Source organism: Gossypium hirsutum, chromosome D06 (assembly GCF_007990345.1).
Source record: "Gossypium hirsutum isolate 1008001.06 chromosome D06, Gossypium_hirsutum_v2.1, whole genome shotgun sequence".
NCBI classification, from domain to species: domain Eukaryota; kingdom Viridiplantae; phylum Streptophyta; class Magnoliopsida; order Malvales; family Malvaceae; genus Gossypium; species Gossypium hirsutum.
Genome location: NC_053442.1, coordinates 59,045,904 through 59,066,177, shown reverse-complemented (window position 1 = coordinate 59,066,177; position 20,274 = coordinate 59,045,904). Strand labels below are relative to the sequence as shown.

General features: G+C 33.2%; 4 protein-coding genes across 5 annotated transcripts; all 4 read left to right on the top strand.

The window, feature by feature from the left end:
• Positions 1 to 3,859: 3,859 nt before the first annotated feature.
• Positions 3,860 to 6,092, top strand: LOC107900575 (amino acid transporter AVT6C). The gene is made up of 6 exons (XM_016826222.2): positions 3,860 to 3,971; positions 4,129 to 4,555; positions 4,684 to 4,836; positions 4,911 to 5,114; positions 5,197 to 5,662; positions 5,743 to 6,092. Exons 1-6 carry the CDS (start codon positions 3,939 to 3,941, stop codon positions 5,855 to 5,857), a joined length of 1,398 nt encoding a protein of 465 aa, XP_016681711.1. The 5' UTR covers positions 3,860 to 3,938; the 3' UTR covers positions 5,858 to 6,092.
• A 2,144-nt stretch (positions 6,093 to 8,236) lies between these two features.
• On the top strand, positions 8,237 to 10,619 carry LOC107900576 (amino acid transporter AVT6C). 2 transcript variants are annotated; one of them, XM_041095980.1, is made up of 5 exons: positions 8,237 to 8,770; positions 8,857 to 9,009; positions 9,525 to 9,728; positions 9,801 to 10,266; positions 10,342 to 10,619. In XM_041095980.1, exons 1-5 carry the CDS (start codon positions 8,404 to 8,406, stop codon positions 10,469 to 10,471), a joined length of 1,320 nt encoding a protein of 439 aa, XP_040951914.1. In that variant the 5' UTR covers positions 8,237 to 8,403; the 3' UTR covers positions 10,472 to 10,619. The 2 variants fall into 2 exon arrangements, with proteins under 2 accessions (XP_040951914.1, XP_040951915.1); XM_041095981.1 differs by having other exon boundaries at positions 8,259 to 8,770; positions 9,849 to 10,266.
• A 3,863-nt stretch (positions 10,620 to 14,482) lies between these two features.
• Positions 14,483 to 17,408, top strand: LOC107900578 (U3 small nucleolar ribonucleoprotein protein IMP4). Its single transcript, XM_041095982.1, has 9 exons — positions 14,483 to 14,704; positions 14,791 to 14,874; positions 15,012 to 15,121; positions 15,226 to 15,276; positions 15,907 to 16,050; positions 16,139 to 16,228; positions 16,589 to 16,695; positions 16,984 to 17,068; positions 17,154 to 17,408. Exons 4-9 carry the CDS (start codon positions 15,259 to 15,261, stop codon positions 17,289 to 17,291), a joined length of 582 nt encoding a protein of 193 aa, XP_040951916.1. The 5' UTR covers positions 14,483 to 14,704; positions 14,791 to 14,874; positions 15,012 to 15,121; positions 15,226 to 15,258; the 3' UTR covers positions 17,292 to 17,408.
• Positions 14,593 to 15,255, top strand: LOC121203310 (U3 small nucleolar ribonucleoprotein protein IMP4-like). The gene is made up of 4 exons (XM_041095612.1): positions 14,593 to 14,704; positions 14,791 to 14,874; positions 15,012 to 15,121; positions 15,226 to 15,255. Exons 1-4 carry the CDS (start codon positions 14,593 to 14,595, stop codon positions 15,253 to 15,255), a joined length of 336 nt encoding a protein of 111 aa, XP_040951546.1.
• Positions 17,409 to 20,274: the final 2,866 nt, after the last annotated feature.

Below are 20,274 nucleotides of genomic sequence, written 5' to 3'. Positions count from 1 at the left end.
TGACTTGAATGTAAGATGCTGAATTTTTGGAATTTGTCATAGTTTGAATCCCCATGATAGGATTGGAGCTAGATGCTTGTGCTTAATCAAGCTGTATTGCTGAAGGATATTTCAGTTCATAACCATTGAAGTTTTAATCTTTTATTCTGTTCTATGGTAGTTTTCTTGTTATTTATTACACTTTCAAGCTCAGCTTTTTCCTTGTGTTAGGGAGTTTTGGACATTACAATTACAGAAGTTGCAGATTATGTAGTTGGGGGTGTGATGCCTTGTGACGGTTCTCGTTTTGATGTTATTATAGAGAAGAAGATCCCTTTAGTCCTCAGTGTCAGAGCCTTAGATATGGTGAATTTTGGAGCTAAAGATACCATACCTTCTCATTTTCAGCAAAGAAAGATTCACATCCACAATGCCCAGGTGATAAGTCCATATACCGACTTTTTAAATAGTTTAAATGCCGCCAACGAAATTAGCACCATTGATGCCGCTTGTTACATGGCACAGCCACCCATATCTGTTGACCACACCCATATTTAAACGGTATAAAATCCTATCTAATGAAGATGTCTTCACCTAATATAAAATTATTATTTTTGTTTAACGGTGACTAATATATGTTAGGAAAGAGGGTTGGTGTCGCCTATTTGACACCCTCCACCACCCCAACCATACCATTTTCGTAATTAATCCAGCTGGCATCTCATTTTCAAAAATTTTACTTTTTTATATTATATATGTAAAAAAGCCTTATTATGTCTACCCCTTAATAGATTTACAAAGTACAGAGAATTAGTCACTATAAATATTTTGAAGAAAAAAAAGACAAAAATTTTCAAAATATAACTCTGTTAAACAATAAATGTCATTTTTTTAAACAGTAAATGTCAACTCTGTTGAAATTTGACTTTCAATTTTATGGTTTAAAGGTACTCTACTTAATATAAAAGATATATTTTTTTTGGTGAAAAACAAACAAGAATAACTAATTAATTATATCCAAAAGGTTTGAGAAGAAGCCCCTAGACTCGTCCAAATCTAAGAAATTCCGAACCATAATAGGGGCAGAATAAAAAAAATGCAAATAAACTCTAGTGGATAAAACTTCTTTTGCCATACAATCAGCTACTTCATTTTGCTCCCTAGGAATATAATGCAGTACCCATAAATTTTCCTAAGCTAGAATACTCTGGATTCGCCGAATCAAATCAGAGTTCGATGTGGCTAAAGTACTTCCTTGAATGGCTTGAACAACGTCCAGACTATCCGAGAGAATTATTACACAATCATGACCTCTTCGTTGAACAAGCTTAAGCCCTTCAAAAATGGCCTAAAGTTCAGCATCAAAAATCGAGTACTTTCCAAGGTATCGATTAAAATCAAAGAGCCACTGTCCATTCATATTTTTATTCTTAGAAAAAATATGTATACGGGAGCAGAATGGATTTTAATTGCAACTTTTAATCCCTATATACAACTTTTTTTAGAGAATAAAAATAATTTTTATATATTATGTAAAGTATATTGAAATCATAAAATTGAAAGTCAAATTTATCAATTTCTTTTTCGTTTCGGAAATAATTATTTTACTATCTTTTTTTTTTGTTTCTAATTTGTCCTTTTCGTTTGACCCTATTGGCCTCTTATTTATTTTACAATTAATTAATCTTGTTACTCCTATCATTAATTGTTATATTTTCCAGATCTATATTTTTCTTACTCATGCATTTTCCTTGTCGCCTTCTCTTCCTCTCTCATTTTCATTTTTCTTTAGCTTTTTCGAATTAAGCCACAATGTTGAATAATTTGATGTCGGTCGCTTTAAGAACAAGAAGCAAGCGGCGGAAAGCGTTGTGTGGTGATAGTAGCAAGCAGATGAAGAAGTCACTGGCAGTGGAGGAGGTGCACCTAGTGGCAACAAATATGGCAACACCACAGTCTTCCGTCAATGATAAAATGTCTTTGGCTTTTTTGAAAATGGTCACCGGTCATGATACTAAGCGCATGTTGGCAATTTTTTTTCAAAAACCACAATGATGCTAGCATCGAGAACATTGGCATCAAAAAAGAAAAAATCAATTTTTCTTTAAATTTGAAATACACCCAAAAAGTAAAAAAAATAATTTTTTTAAAATTTGAATTAGTGCCGGTAATGTGAACGTCAACACCTATTAAAATATTATTTTTTAAAATCTCGAAATACCAATATTTTTAAAGTGTATTTAAAAAAAATACTTATCAGTGCCGGTGAACACAGTCGGTACAAAAAAATCATTTTTTATAGATCAAACAATCATTAGGCAATCATTATGGGATGATGGAGGTTGATGCAGGCGGTGAGATGGCTGACACTATCATGCACAGTAGAAAACAAACTATTTTCATACAAAATTTTATACCTAAGTTATTTTCACAAACAATCAATTTATTTGAGTTGATTTTGAAAAAAAAAATCTCAAAACTAAGCATCAACGGCTTCAATATCCCACACTCACGATATCTTTTTAATCCTTTACTCGTTGGGACTTGTTTTTTTGGATTTCTAGGGTTAGGTTTTTATTTTATTTTACTTTTTAATGGCAAAGGGAGAAGGGTACTAGGGTGAATGTTCAATCGAAACAAATCGAATCGAATGAAATTGTTCGAATTAAATTAAAAAATTAAACATGTCAAATTAAAATCTTGTTACAGAATAACTAATTCCATATTAGAGCACATAAATTCGAAACCATATATATTTGAAAACTTATTCAAAACAAAATAAGAAAAAAATTAAGATACTTTAGTATAATAAACTTGAATAATTGATTAACTTATTTAACTCCCAAAATTATTATTTTAGAAAAAATTTAAAATTTTAACTTTTTTTTTATATATTCGTTAGAATTTTTTAAAATTTATATTTTTAGAAATATAACTTTTGAAATTTTTAGAAATATTTTTAATTTTAAAAATTACTTCAAAATTTTGAATTCTTTTTATATTTTTTGTTGAGAAAAAGACCAATTTATTCTAAAATTGGTAAAGACCCATCTTTTATTCGAATTATTCAAATTGTAAAATTTAACTCGATTTAAAATTGAAACTTGAATTTCTTCTTTGAATTGACTTAAAAACATCAAATAGCTCGATTAAATTAACTCGAAATTCAAAAAAAAATTAAATTTTCAAATGGAATCAAAATATAAAAATATTCCACCTTTCGCCTGAAGTTAATTTACTAAAATAAGAATGTTACTCAATTACTAATAGAGGTGAGCACGGGTCAGGTCGGGCCGGGTTCGGGCCCAGTCCATGACAAAATTTTAGGCTCAAGCCCAACCCGACCCGAAATATGAGTCTAAAAATTTGTCCAAACTCGGCCCGAAAGAAAATTGTTAAGTCCGAGCCCAGCCCGACCCGACTCATAAAATATATATAAAATATATATTTGATTAAAAATAAAAAAATATATTTAATATATAATTCGGGCCGGGCCCGGGTCAAAAAAGTTTTACCTCTTTTTTTCCCAAACTCATATTTTAGGCATATATTTTTACCCGAATCCTCCTATTTTTTGGGCGGGCCGTCGGGCCAGGGCCGAGTAGCCGTAAAAATTAAATAATTATTAAAATATCATTGTTCTATAAAGTAAATTAAGTTATTTCTCAATTCAATTAAATAATAATTAAAATTTTATTATTTTATAAAATAAATTATATTGTTTTTTTTTCATTTTTCTTTTACATAAAAAATAGAAAAATACACAAATAAGAAAATTTGAACTTAAACCGATATAATTTTTATCATGTTTATCTAACCATTTCGAATAGACAGCTTCTACTGTAGTTCATCAAAGATTAAAATTTCATGGTTGCAAAGATTAAAACTTTGCCACTCCTTCGATTAACTAATGTAAGAAGAATGGCAGCTTTCATCCTTGATGTGATTGGGTTCCTTCAATGAAATGCTTTAGTCACCAAAAAGAAACGGTGGTAAGCACTTGAAGACAGAAACAGAAACACAACATCGATTTGTTTCTTTGTCAGAAATCCTTATCCTTAAGACCAACCAAATTTTATTCATTATTTTATTGCATATGATGATGATTGAATACCCTGCAATGATTCAATTATTTCATTAACTCTCCAGGGAAAACTACTCAGAAGCCAACTACCCTTCAAAAAATACAACATGAAGGAAACTGAAACTGGTGGCAGTGACCTCACTCCACTTGTAGCTGATGCCGATTCTCTGGAAAATCAATCTCCAAGAGGCCTTGCATCAGTTTCTGGTGCGGTGTTTAACATATGCACCACAATGGTTGGAGCTGGAATCATGTCGATTCCAGCCACTGTTAAGGTTTTAGGCATCATTCCAGGCTTTGCTGTCATGTTCATGATTGCAGTTTTGGTTGATATCACGGTGGAATTCTTGCTGAGATACACCCAATCTGGCAAGTCAACAACCTATGCAGGATTAATGGCAGAATCGTTTGGATCATTGGGTTCCCTTGCAGTTCAAATCTGTGTTATGGTCACTAACCTTGGGTGTCTCATCATTTACTTGATTATCATTGGTAAGTGCTTTTTGATGTTTCCTTTTCTGGGTTATTTGAATCCATAATAAAGAAGCTTTACTTCTTTTGATGTTTCCTTTTCTGGGTTATTTGAATCCATAATAAAGAAGCTTTACTTTTTCTTCTAGGGGATGTTCTGTGTGGAAATGAGTCTGGAGGAACCTTGCAGTTGGGGGTTTTACAAGAATGGTTTGGCATTCAATGGTGGAACTCTCGTGCTTATGTTATACTCTTTGTTGTGCTCTTTGTTATGCTCCCATTGGTCTTCTTGCCACATATGAGTTAGTCACCTGATTTTCTTGGATAATTGGTATTTAATTTTTTTTTTAACTTCAGTTTTACACTTAAATGACAGATTCATTGAGGCACAGTTCAGCAATATCCATTCTCCTTGCAGTAGTATTTATAGCCATAAGCTCAGCAATGGCAATTTATGCATTTTGGAAAGGGAAAACTCAAAACATGAGACTACTACCAGATTTTGCCAATCAAGTCTCTATCTTTGATCTTTTCACTACTGTTCCAGTCCTTGTTACCGGCTTTGGATTCCATGTTAACAGTAATTGAACCTCACTTTGCACTTCATTTCTCAAATTTTTTGGATTAGTGTTTTTGGCTAAGACTTAAGAATTTGAATGCAGTTCATCCCATAAGATCAGAACTTAGCAGACCTTCTGATATGAGCTATGCTGTAAGGATATCTTTAGCAATCTCCATAGCCATTTACTTCTCTATAGGTTTCTTTGGATACATGCTCTTTGGGGAATCCATCATGTCCGATATCCTAGTGAACTTCGATCAAAATTCGGATTCCGCAATCGGTCAACTCGTAAACAATACGGTTCGATTAAGCTACGCAATGCACCTAGCACTGGTCTTTCCCGTGATTAATTTCTCATTGAGAACTAACATTGATGAACTCCTCTTTGCAAAGAAGCCTGTTCTAGCCAAAGACAAGTCGAGATTCACGATCCTCACTTGCCTACTGCTCGCCCTTACGTACACAATCGCCATAGTCATACCGAATATTTGGTACTTCTTTCAGTTCCTAGGATCAACAACTGTTGTTTGCCTCTCATTCATTTTCCCAGGAGCCATTGTTCTCAGGTAACAATTTTAAAAACCCACTTTGATACCTCTGCTTAAAAGCAGTTTCGCAATTGAAAGAAATTTCAATATCTTGACAGGGATGTACATGGCATATCGAGGAGAAAAGATAAGGTGATGGCGATTTTGGTGATAATCATGGCTATTTTGACAAGCATGATAGCCATAGCTACCAACTTGTGGACCGTGGGGTAGTTAATTGAAGCAGATTTTGTCATATCATCACCTGATCAGCATATCTGCATATGTTATCCTTATGTGAAACTATCATAAAGATCATTATGTTGAGCTGAGAAAAAAGAAAAGGAAAAAAAACATCATCATTGATGCCTCCTCCTAATACCCCATTATGATAAGAACACATCTTGTCATAGAAAAGATGGTTTGAGATTAAAATTTTCTTTAATATTATCATTTTTTTTCTTCTCAATTAAGTGATCAATAAATTACAAAAAAGTCTCCAATTAATCATATCATTTATTTTCTTATACCTTATATTTACTATATTCAACTTATCTTATTACTGTTAAAATTAAATATGAAAATCCTTTTCAGACTATATATAGAGAGAGAGTGTGTACGCACTAATTTTTTCCCATACTATGCACGGATTGATAGTTTGTATTAATTAAACTACAATTTATATTTTATTTAATACTGAAAATTTTAAAAGAAATGACCACAGAAAAAAAGGTTGGAAGTGCATTAAATAACATATGTCCATATGCTTAAGAGTGCCTCTGGTTCTCCACCTTCTAGTTCTTTATTGCTTTTGAAAAGTGTTGTGGAAAAATATTTTGAGAAGTACTCTTAAAAAGTTCGGTTTAAAATTTGAGTGTTTAGCATTGTGAAGTGTTTTTGAGAAATAAAATGTCTATTTTAGACATGTTATTATCAAGTAACAAATATGTATTTAAAAAATATTTAAATTAGTTAATATTATTATATTTTAGTAATAATATAAAAAAGTATTATAACTTCTTGTTAATATTTTAATATATGAAATATAAATTATAAATGTTTTTAAGCAATAAATATTAATTATTTATAAAATTTAATTAGAATATATAAACTATATTTTAAATATTTAAATATAACCATTAAATATTTGTAATTAGTATTTTAAAAAATATTTTTTATTTTTAATTAATGATTTTAACACAATTGTAATTAAGTACCAAGAAAAAAAAAGAAAAATACTATGTTATTGAAAGGGTGAAAAAATAATTAAGTATTAAAAGTGCTTTTGAGGAAAAGCTAAAATTTTTAGCTTTTCATTTTCAGAATTTCAGTCAAAAGTAACTTGTTCTTCATAGCTTTTCTTTCAAAAATGCTTTTGAAATTAGAAATATTTTTTTAAATAATGAAGAACTGCCCTAAACTTGAATGGCAAATCAAAGTGGTTCACACCTACTAGGAGGGGAATCTTGTAGTGGATAGGTTAGCCAAGTTGGCTATAGAGCAAAACTTAGGTTTAATGGTCGGAGAGCTTTTGGCTGAAATACAGAAGGATGGAGACGATCGAACCACATTGTAAACTTTAGTTTCCATATTTTGGTATCTGCTTTATTATTAAAAAATAATTTTATACAATATATGTGGATATTTATATAGATTTTTTTTAATTTTTAAAAATTTAAAATTTATATATTTAGTTATCTTAAATTTAAATTAAATAAAAACATATTTTATGATAATTTTTAAATATAATGAAATAATTAAAAATAAAATTTTAAACAAAATTAAATTTAAATGTTAAGGTAAATAATTTTTATCTTTATGATAATTAAATAATATTTATATTTATGATAATATTATTTATATTTATGATAATTTCATATATTTTTATTTTTTCACCTACAAAGTTTAAGTAAAAATTTTAAAATTTATCTAATCCCTTCAAATTTTACTTAAGATTTTAAATTTTATTTATTTAAAAGTATTAAAAATAATTATATATATATGATTTAGATTTTTTCCTGAATTTTTATATATTTAATTATTTCATATACATTTTTAGAGTTTATATATATTTATATATTTAATTTTTTCTATATTTATAAATTTTAAAATATATATTTTTAGATTATATATTTCTTAAAACACTGCTATGTAATAATATTTTGTTGGTAAAAGAGTTATTAAATTTTTTATGTTGTTTAAAAATTGAAAAAAGAATAAATAAAAAATTAAATATAAAAATGACAAAAGACTGAAAAGAGTGGTGAAATCAGCGTAAATGGAACCAAAAGATTACGGGGAAAAACGTTTTGTTTGTGGGCTGCCTTCATTAAGCAGCACATTTTTATCATGCAATTGCAAACCCTTTTTAACTCTCCATTGACCCTTTTTATTTCACGTTCATGACCTTTCTAACATTGCAGTGATGGTATTATACAAAAAGAAAATTGCAATGTTGATATTCCAATACATTCCCCATCTCCTGATTTTAAGTCCAGGTTCATTTTCGTGTCCATTTAAAACAGGTGATATGTCCACGACAGCAATACCCCACCCCAACCCGTCCTCTTATTATTAAAGATTTTCCCAGTAATTTAATTAATTCCAAAACACACCCTCTTTCGGAGTACCTTCAACAAATCACATCGCTCTGTCGACTGATGATATTTACGTCATTGGACTAAAACCAGCATTATTATCTATATATATGAACGCATTCAATGTATAATTATGCATAAGAAGACAACATAAATTATTGCACTTCCTCTATCCGGGAAAAAATGTCGCCGGCTGCCGGAGTAAAAGCGCCACTGCTTCCAGGGAGCAGCAAATCGGCACCAGCAAAGCCTCCATCGGTATCTGGCGCGGTGTTTAATGTGTCCACAAGCATCATCGGAGCTGGAATAATGTCAATCCCTGCAACACTCAAGGTGTTAGGTGTAGTTCCAGCATTTGTGATGATTGTGGTTATAGCTTGGTTAGCGGATATATCAGTTGAATTTTTGATGAGATACACACATGCTGGGGACACAACTACGTATGCTGGTGTTATGAGGGAATCATTTGGGAGGGTTGGATCCATCCTTGTCCAAATATGTGTGATGATCACTAATCTTGGCTGCCTCATCATTTTTTTGATTATTATAGGTAAGTAAGTACTGGATTTACTAAGTTCTTGAACTGATATAGAACATGTTGTAAGTTTAACTAAGGTTTTTTCTTTTGTCCCTCAGGTGATGTTCTGTCAGGAAATCAACTTGAAGGATCAGTTCATTTGGGTGTTTTGCAACAATGGTTTGGCATTCACTGGTGGAACACGCGGGCTTTCGCCCTCCTCTTCACCCTCATCTTCGTTCTGCTTCCATTGGTTGTGTTCAAGCGTGTAGGTCAGTACAGTCCTATCCAGGAACGAGGAAAAGTCTTTAAAGCATCGTGTTCTGAGATGCTGACCCAGATCTCAATCAAAAGTATCTATGCTTGATTTTAGTCCTGAATTTTTATCTTTTTACTTAAATGGGTTCACAGAATTTAGGTGGGAGTGCCTAACTACGTCATGAAATGTTTTAATCATCATTTTGGGTAGTGTTACTTTCCCTTTAAGATCTTTTAAGGGTTTGGTTCATACCCACTAAAATCAAAATAATAAAAACATATCCTTGGTAGATTTATATGTTCCCGTATAAATTCCGTGAACTCGTTAAGTAGAGAAAAAAAAATTCGGGTCTAAAATCGAGCATAGACTCCTCAAGAATAATATCAACTGTTTGAGGTCTGGGTCAGTGTCGACACTTCAAAGACTTCTCCTAACAAGGAACCGATTCTCCCTCAAACAGCTCCAAAAGCCATTTTGTAATCTTTGTAATCTTCTTAGCAGCCAAATGAACTTTAGTTATTTTTGCAGAATCATTGAGGTACAGTTCTGCAATATCAGTTTTTCTAGCTGTGGTATTTGTTGGTATAAGTTCAGTTATGGCAATTATGGCACTCTTGGAAGGGAAAACGAATAGTCCGAGAATGGTACCCGAATTGGACAACAAAGCTGCCTTCTTTGATCTCTTCACTGCTGTCCCTGTAATTGTCACAGCTTTCACATTTCATTTCAATGGTGAGAACACTTTAGCCTCCTACAGAAGTTAACTTTGTTACAAATTTTCTCATTTTTAATGAACGATTGCAGTTCATCCAATTGGTTTTGAAATGGGTAAACCTTCCGATATGATATCAGCAGTCCGAATTTCAATGGTTTTATGTGCTGCCATCTACTTCGCTATCGGACTGTTCGGATACCTTCTGTTTGGTGATTCAATCATGGCAGATATACTCGTAAACTTCGATCAAAATTCCGGTTCAACAATCGGTTCTGTACTCAACGACATTGTTCGATTGAGCTATGCACTTCACCTCATGCTAGTGTTCCCTCTTTTGAACTTCTCGTTAAGAGCCAACATGGATGAATTTCTTTTTCCAAACAAGACCCTTCTTGCAAAAGATAACACCAGATTTTGGTCCCTCACACTTGTTATTTTAGCCTTTTGTTACTTGGCAGCCATAGCCATTCCTAACATATGGTACTTCTTTCAATTCATGGGATCGACCTCCGCAGTCAGCCTCGCGTTTATCTTCCCGGGAGCCATTGCTCTTAGGTAGTCTCTCAACTTAAGCACTTACATTACATAGATACATGCATAGATATGGTTTTAATTTGTTTTCGTTTATAGGGATGCTTGGGGCATATCGACGGCGAGGGATCGGATTTTGGCAGCAGTCATGATTGTTCTGGCAGTAGTAACAAGCACAATCGCCATTTCTTCTAACATATATAGCCTTATAACAGAAAATCAGTCATGATTTTCGCTTTTTTTTTTTTTTGTATTAGAGTGCATTCTTTATTTTGTTGTCTGTTACAGATAAAATATAGGCAGGGGTAAACGAAAGTATTCTCAAAACAGTTGATGATAAATGAATTTGAGATGTGTAATGTTGCAAGAATTGGATACATTAAGTGTTTTTGGTGTGTCCTCTTCAAAGGGGCTGGATAAGGTTACTATTTATGGATGGGATGTCGTAGGTATGTTTTCATGCATGTCACTACGTATCTTATTCTAGACTCAATACGTGGCGATGCGGTCCCATGCGCGTTCCTACGTGTTTCGCACGTGTGTTCGTAGGTGTGTGTTTGCATAAACGTGTGGGTACCCCTCTTGTGAACACTTAATGTCATGCGAGCTTGATCAGCGAGAATAATATGCAAATTCGGTATGCAAGCTGAACATGTGGACTATGTAGTATCCGACTCAGATCCATTCGGGTTGTGGGCCGATAATATCAAGTATCATAACAATCTGTCCTCTATCTAGTTTGTAGTTTGAAGAAGAGTAACAAAGTGACTTTTTTTGGAAGTTGATTCGTTAAGGCTAGAAGTAACATAAGAAAAAGCTTACTAAGTACGTTGTATACGATTCACTATGTGTATAGAAAGAATACATCTGTTTGCAATTGATTGCTCTCCCATCCTCGGTCACTTGAATCGCTAAAGTGTGAAGAGAGAAAACCCCTTTTAAAAAGGGGATGAACAACGCCCTAAAAATCACATTAATTGAATTAAAAATTGAACCACTGTCGAGAAAGATAGTTTGAGAGGTAACCTCTCTAAAATTCCCATAAAGCTCCCATTTTATTTTAAATTTCTCTTTCTAGTTTCACCAGTAAACTATGGCTAAAATTCGAGGTAGTAGCCGTATAATTTCGGGTAATTCCTCGCAACACCATGAAGTAAGAAATCCTGTGGAAGCTAAGGCTTACCTTTGTACAATAAAGATAGAAGAAAGGAACCGGGTCCTTGCTGTTCGAGGAATTCAAATTCTGAATTTTGCTTACGATTTTTCGATTTCTGATGGTCCACATTGCCTGAGCGACACTAGTAATGGTAGTTTTTACTCCCTCTACATGTGCTAGAAGCGGGGTTTCATTTACCCCTCCATCCTTTCTTTTGTCATCTTCTAGAGGACTACAATATAGCTCTCGACCAACAGTCTGGCTTCTCTTGATGGTTGGTCGTAGCATACTTCATTGAATGTGATTGGTGTGATGAAGTGTCATTAATCGTCGTCTTTCAAATGTTATATCAACTAAAGGCCTACAATCGAGGGGGTTCGATAGGCTTATTTTATTTCACACCTTGCGAAGACGTGAAGTCTATTATCACGAATAGGTGTTCTAATCTTCACCTTAATCACTACAAATACATATGGGTGAAGTATAAGCTCAATGCTGGTTTTGATTTCCCAACACAGTGGTCACTTCCTAATAAGGACATGTGCTCAAGAAGATGAGGCATTATAAAAAAAGTAGGTTGGGCACAATATTACAGGCTTTGCCTGGGCGGCGTGTTAGATTTAGAAAACATGTTGACCATGAGAAATGTGTTTTAGTATTGCCTTTTAAATTTAAGCCCTAATGGATGGAGGCAAATCGATGCAGATAATGGTGTAGACACTGTTGGGCTTCTTCCTGCATAGTTCGCATGGCCTGTTAAGGCCATCGATGAGTTGGCACTGATACTGTTTGGGCAGAAAGATAGCCCAGAAATTTCTTTTATAGTTTTTGTAAATTAAAGCCTTGCTCCTGGTCTTCGCAGCCTTCAACGAGCGTAGGAAGTGGTGTAAACCCCCTTATGTTATTGTTGGTGCTGATATAAGAATTGTTGGTGGTACAGGCACAGTTCACAGAGTTGAAGAAAGTTTTGAAGAGTTTGCCAGGTTATCTAAAAAGATTGACGAATATATGGACGTGCAAGGCTATATGCAAGATATGCGAAGAGTTCCTTCTGGTACCACTATTGGGGATGGTAACGCGAGCAGTAAAAAGAAACAAAGAACTGCTGCTCGAGATGCTAACATTGTTCTGAGTAGCGAAGATGAGGGTAGCTCAAGGGGGAGCTTTGTCGGAAGAGAAGAGGAGATCGCATTGAAATTTCTGGTAATGTTGTTCATGTTTCCATAGCTCCTGCTATAAGTTCATCTCCTACGACCTCTCCTATTAATTGCCTGTCACCGCTAAGACCAGTCAATGACGGTACCTTTGGAGTCATTATTGGTCATGGCCCCTCCTGGTGGTTCTCTGAAGTTTAATACTCCTAGTGGTGAAACAGGGACCTTGTTCCCTTGGCGCGAACAACTCAACGTGAATAAGTTTCCCTTTAGCCCTGATGAAGTGATCTTGTCTGAAGAAACAAAAGGGCTTTTTTGCCCAGGTGAATCTTCTAGTGACACAAGGAAACCTTTACTGCAAGAGTTAGTAGCCTTTTTACAAGTGATGTTGAATGAAGCTTGTATGGCTAACCTGGGACTTGTTGAAGGGTCAATAAGCAGAAATTAGAAGGAGGGAAAATGAAAATATTTATTAGTCCACTATGGAAGCACTAGCGCAGGCATGCGAACATTATGCTAACTTAGCTGAAGAGAATAGGAGATTGCTGGAAGAAAATAGAAGGCTAGAAGAACGTCTTACCATTGCTAAAAAACACGTTGAGAAGTTACATGGGAAGATCACAGGTGAGCGAGTTGATAAAATAGTGTTGGAAGCTAGCTTAAATGAAAATGGATGAAGAACACAAATGTTCCAATGGCTAATTTGGTGAAGGGTCATGAAGAGACTTTGGAGAAGCACAAAAGAGAAACTATGCAAAGCTTACAAGAATACTTGCTTGATTTAAAGGCTAACTTCTTGTTACATGCTCAAGTAGGTGGTGGCCTTTTTGATGTGCGAAGAGTAAATTTCGATGCTCTTAGCGAGCTAACCGGTGTTCAACTAGATTTCGATGTCCATTTTCCCTCTGTAACATCTTGGGAGGAATTTACAGCAAAATGGAAAAGCTCAACTAGTTTTTACCTCCCTAAGGATCCTGCTAAGACAAACTTAGCTCCTGAGCATCCCATTGACATCAGTGTCGCTCATGTGGATGAAGTTTAAGGCAATGGATGTGAAGGCCATGGTGAAGAGGAAGATGAAGTGTTAGTTTATCCTTTAGGCACAAGTAGTAATTCATGATTTGGTTGTCTTTATTGTACTTTACTTGTTACTTTTGAATTGGAAACGAAAATCTCAGTTTGATTCTCACTGATATGGTGATGTATTTGGTTGCTAACTTATTTTGATCTATCACATAGTCATAAAGGTATTCTCTTTATGTATCCCTATTCTTGAAGCCTTTTTTATTGACATTTTTTTAGTAAAAAAATAAGCCTTGCATAGTGGTGCTATATTCTTAGTATAATTTAAAATTGAATTTATTTCTTTCAAAACAAGTTTTATAAATGATTTCAAATAAAATTATCAAAACGAATAAAAATTACAGAATAATCCAAGACCAGAAAATATATTAACTTTTTATAAAAATTCAATTTATTTTCTAAAAATCATTTTTCAAGGTTAAACAAACACAACCTTAATGTTAATAAAAATTTATTAAAACTTAAAATTTTTATTATTTACTACTAAAAAAATAAAATAATTATTATTATATTTTTTTAATAATATTTATGCATTAACTGGTGCACAATCTTCGGATCAATGAGTTCGAAATTGAGTGGAACAAGTAATGAGATCAATACAGATCAAAATTTTCACGGGTGCTAAACAAAGAGTTCATTATTTAGTTTTCTACCAAAAAGGTGTGTACCGGCCGATATGATCCAACAAGTGCGAAATCAACAACATTGATTCGGCAGCCCAACTCTTTTAGCAATTGGTCCATCAATTGACTCCGTGCCATTCAGCCCAATTTTCCTCCATCAGCCTGGTCCATTCTAATTCAATTCAGCGCAGCCTGGCCCATTCTTATTCAACATTCCAAATTAGTCCTCTACCTTTCTTGCGTCTTCTACCAACAAATCTTTTCAAAAACCCTAAACCCTTAAGTCTGGGTTGGTAGTCGCTGTTTTGATTATCTTAAATTAAAGTAAATAAAAATGTTGAGAAGGAACATTCGATTGACGAGAGAGTATTTGTACAGGAAGAGCTTGGAAGGCAAAGAGCGTTTGCTTTATGAGAAGAAACGGAAGATCAAAGAAGCCCTTGAAGGTACTTTTTTTTTCTTTTTTTTTTAATCAGAATCTAATTTCAATTTTCAGTTTATAGTTTTGGTTTTTAATTTTGCTTCCTTGTAGAGGGAAAACCCATTCCAACTGAACTCCGGAATGAGGAGGCCGCGCTTCGCCAAGAAATTGACCTTGAAGATAATTACACTTCCAGTAATGTTTATTATTTATTTTAATTTTTTTGTAATTTGGATGTTTGTTTTCTTTTGTTATGCTCTGAGCTAAAAAAAAAAACCCCTCTTTTGGGATTGGTGTTGATACATGACTGCTTAATTTTGGTATATTTTTAGTTCCCAAAACTCATATTGATGATGAATACGCAAATGCAACTGTACGAGATCCTAAGATTTTGCTGACAACATCTCGTGATCCAAGTGCTCCTCTTATACAGTTTGTTAAGGTTGGGTTCTCCATTTTGGTGATAAATAAATTTTGCCCTGATATTTTGCTTGAGAGTTTAACCACTGATTGAATTCCTATGGCATGCTTTTCACTTTCTTGTAGGAATTGAAGTTTGTCCTTCCTAATGCATAGCGAATGAATCGTGGTGGCCAGGTTAGTGCATCATTGCTTTGTTTATCCATCTATGCTTTCTTCTTTGGGTTCCTATTGGTTTTCTTATTGTTATGATTCTTGTACTGAATTGTTGGCAAGTCTTTGTTTTTGATCTTGAGGATTATGATACATAAGTCTAAGTACTATCGGTTTTGGCACCGGTTTTATTATCAGTAATTTGTGGCTAAAGTCGATATTCATTTAGTTGACATAGACTTGTATATATAAATAACTCTAGAATTTGTAAGTTGAACATTCCATTTAATCCCTTTTCATTGAACCATTGCACCATTAGACTTCTGGATGCAATTTTCTTACGGCAAGCTTTTGAGCTGCTCTTTTCTCCAAATTGTAATTGATTTGCGACTTTCACCTTTTAATAGAATAACTGCTGAAAGCTTTTTCAGTTTCTACTTTGTTGTCCTTGAAATTTTCTACAGCAAGTTATTTATACTGCATAATGTTAATATTTAACAATGCTTTCCTCAGTTCTGCTAGTTATTATCTATATAATGAACACCGACACCCTTTTTTTGTATGATAAATTTATTAACTTATTTGACGTCAAACTGGTTTTCTAGTGAAAATAAGAAAGTGATTGTCTATGCCATTCTTTTTTCTTATTTGCAGGTTATATCTGAAATTATTGAAAGTTGCCGTGCGCATGAGTTTACAGAAGTAATTTTGGTTCATGAACATCGGGGTATACCAGATGGTTTAATTATAAGTCATCTACCTTTCGGTCCCACAGCATACTTTGGGTTACTCAATGTGGCAAGTATTTGATGACTCTACCTTGCGTGGGCCTTTATCTCTTCTTCTATTTCTGTTCTTGTTTTCTTAATCTAATATTTCCCTCTAGGTTACAAGACATGACATTAAAGACAAGAAAGCCATCGGAACAATGCCCGAGGCTTACCCTCATTTGATTCTTGATAATTTTAAAACCAAGGTATCCTTGTTGCTTTACCTGTACACTTGCGAAGCATATGATTTAGTTGGGTACGATATATTATATATTGAATACTTGAACCTTTTGGGGTTACTGCTTTTAATGGTTTTACATGTGTGCCACTTATGTCTAATAGTTGGTTATGTAACAAAGCCTGTTCTGTGCTCAAATATCCTTCAAAGGTGTTTCCATCTTGTATCTGTTGCATGTTTATGTATGTTGATACACAAATTATAAGGATGCATATGTAGCTTTGATGAAATTCTGTGATTAATAACAATTCTTTCCTTTTCGGCCAAGAGTAATCTTTTTTGTTGCTGACATGCCTTTTTCTTTTTTTTTTTCAATTTATTTTGGCAGCTGGGTGAAAGAACAGCGAACATTCTAAAACATTTATTCCCTGTGCCAAAGCCTGATACAAAACGTATTGTGACTTTTGCTAATCGGTCTGACTATATTTCGTTCAGGTTAGTTCTCTTCTGTAGATTTTGTTGTATTCTTTAGCATTAAAAGGGTGATATTGATATCAATATGTGAATAGTAAGGAACCACTGAACTTCGTCATGCATGCTTTAGAACTCTCAGTCAATCACTTCTCAAAACCTCGAAGTGAGTCAACTTGGCAGTTGTAGGTTTAAAGTTATATAATGGTTTTCACAGTGGCCATCCTCTAATGACAACATAGATTGTTCCCCCTCATGCTTCTACATAATGAAATGTTCACTCTCACTCATTGATATCATGTAAACATGCAGGCATCATATCTATGAGAAGCCTGGAGGTCCTAAATCAGTTGAGTTAAAGGAGATTGGTCCGAGGTTTGAATTGCGGCTTTACCAGGTAACCATCGTGCCATTTCAATAGGTTATTAGCATTGGGTGCTTCATATTGCAGTTTAAGTTCAACTCCTTTGCGTATGTTGCAGGTAAAATTAGGAACAATGGAGCAGAGTGAAGCCCAGATTGAATGGGTTATTAGACCATACATGAACACAACCAAGAAACGCAGCTTTATTGGGAACGAGCCAGAACCAGATGATAAAAGAAAGAGAAATAAAGCTTGAAATTTGTCATATTCACGTTATTATGTTGTTTTGGTTAGGCTTTCATTTATGTTTTTTAAGCTTGTTTGAATTACTAACATTTCATATCAATTTTAATTTACAGAAACAATTATGTTATGAAGGATTACAGGACACTTCACTCGGTTCTTCCAGGCTAGTTTCCTATAGACCACCAATGCACATTCTCTATAATCATTTGGTAAAATACAAGTCTAAAACCGGTAACGTAAATATTTTGGATTGTATTTTAGTTTTTCTATTAAAAAATTGGGTAAATTGGTACCTGTTCGTTGGATGAGTGAGCAAATATTTTATTTGCAAGGTATAATAGCAAATTTAGTATTCAATCTTTACATCTTTATTCAATTTTATCCAAACTCCTTTACTAAATAATAATTTTCCAAAACCTGTATTGTATGTTCTAATAAATTTTAGTGATTTTTTCAACTAAAGTATATCACATAATATTTCTTTTAAGATTTTGGGGAAAAACCCTAAAAAACCCTACTTAAAACAGGGAAGGTGATGGACGACAAAAATCATAACTAATTTTTAATAAAATTTTCAATATTTATTTGTAAATCATTACTTGGGTTCCAAACCCTTTCCTTTTTAAGAAAAATAGAGATGAAAGGAGTGTTTGCGATTCAGCCCCAAATGGGGACCTAAGGCCCTTGTTTGGTAGCACAAGCAGCTGAAATCATAGGTGCTATGCATAGTATTTCATGGAATTCTCCCTAACAGTTGTGTGATACAATAATTGAACTATTATACTAGGATTCAAATGGAGTAGTATAATCAAGAAAATCATTCTCCTTTAGGCCCATGATGTGGACACCCCAATAAATTAGTGCATTTTGATAGGCAATTATTATTTGTTCAAATATCATTTTCAGAGGCCACTCTTTTACTTGTGAATGACACCTAAAGATGTGAATTAAAAGATAAGTTGATTGGACTAAGCAATTCTCAATAACATAAGATTCCTTGTATCCCATGCCTATACGATTAAGGGCCAGTTTACTAAACATTTTGAGATACTTTTGATATGAAAGTATTCTCAAATAAGATGTTTTTAAATTTTTCAAAAGTGTTTTTAGGAACCAAAAACAGAAGTAGAAAATTTTAATTTTTATTAAAAAATATTTTTTTTAACCTAAAAGTACTTTTTAGAAGTAATGTTAAACTAAGGTTAACTCTTTTTATAAACTATACGATGAGGTAATATAGTAAGATATACAAATAAGTTAGAGAATAATTCTATATGGTATTGTAGATTTTCAATAAATGGACACGTTACACACACCTATTTTATTATATTGTTAATATATATTGAGCTCCACATCTATTGTAATATTAATATAATTTTTTTATATGTAGGAAAGTGATTTTATGTAAATTTAGTTTTAAGTTTTTAAAAAGGAAATTTTATAAATTTTTATTAAAACAATGGGTAAATTACACCTAAAGTCATTAAACCATTAGTAAAATAAAGTTTTGGTCACTTAATTTTAAAAAATTACAAAATGGTCACTTAACTATTCAAAAGTTCTCATTTATGTCATTTAAAACTAACAAAGTGCTAAAATTCATTTGAATACAAAATCAAGGCAATGTAGTAATACCTAATTCTCCTTTAAGTGTCCAAAATCTTTTTTTATCTAATGTTTTTGTAAAAATATATGCTAATTGATTTAAGGTGTCTACATATTCTAGAACTATTTCTCCTTTTTGGACATGACCTCTAATGAAATGATGTCTAATCTCAAGATGCTTAGTTCTAGAATGTTAGATGAGATCTTTAGTGAGACAAATAGCACTAGTATTGCCACACTTGATAGGAATGGTATCTACATCAATTCCATAGTCCATAAGTTGTTGTTTCATCCATAAAACTGAGCACAACAACTACCGACAGAAATATATTCCACTTCAATGGTGGACAAAGCAACACTATTTTGTTTCTTTGAAAACCAGGATACAAGCATGTTGCCTAGGAATTGACAAGTATCGAAGATGTTTTTCCTATCTAATTTGCAACCTCCAAAATCTACATCCGAGAATGCATGCAAGCTAAAGGATGAATCTCTAGGATACCAAAGGTCTAAATTAGGAGTGTTTCTAAGGTATCTAAAGATTCTCTTAAGGACTTCTAAATATGATTCCTTAGGACAAGATTGATATCTAGCACACAAGCATACACTAAATATAATGTCGAGTCTACTTGCAGTAAGATAAATTAAAGAGTATATCATTGACTTATACAATTTTAAATCTATGCATTTACCTTCATCTTTGTCAAGCTTTGTAGAATGACTCATTGCTATAGTTTGTGGTTTGAGATTGTCCATCCCAAACTTCTTAAGCATTTCCCTTGTGTACTTAGCTTGATTGATGAAGATGTCATCTTTCCTTTGCTTGATTTGGAGTCCCAAGAAGAAGTTTAGTTCTTTCATCGTGCTCATCTCAAATTCGCATTGCATTAACATAGAAAGTTCTTAACAAATAAGATCATTAGTAGAACAAAAATTAATATCATCAACATAAATTTGAACTACTAATAAATTTTTATCTTTTCTTTTAATAAAAAGTGTTGTGTCAACCTTCCTTTTACTAAAATATTTTTCAATAAGAAAATTTGATAACATTTCATACCAAGCTCTAGGAGCTTGTTTCAAACCATATAAAGTTTTTGAAAGTTTGAAAATTTTGGATCTTCAAAATTGAGTGGTTGTTCAACATACACTTCTTTATTTATAAAACCATTTAGAAAATCACTTTTTACATTCATTTGATATAACTTAAAATCATTAAACTAAGCAAAAGCTAAAAGCATCCTAATGGTTTCCATTCTAGCTATGGGAGCATATGTTTCATCATATCCTAATGGTTTCCATTCTAGCTACGGGAGCATATGTTTCATCATAGTCTATCCCTTCCTCTTGAGTGTAACCTTGAGTAACTAGCCTAGCCTTGTTCCTCA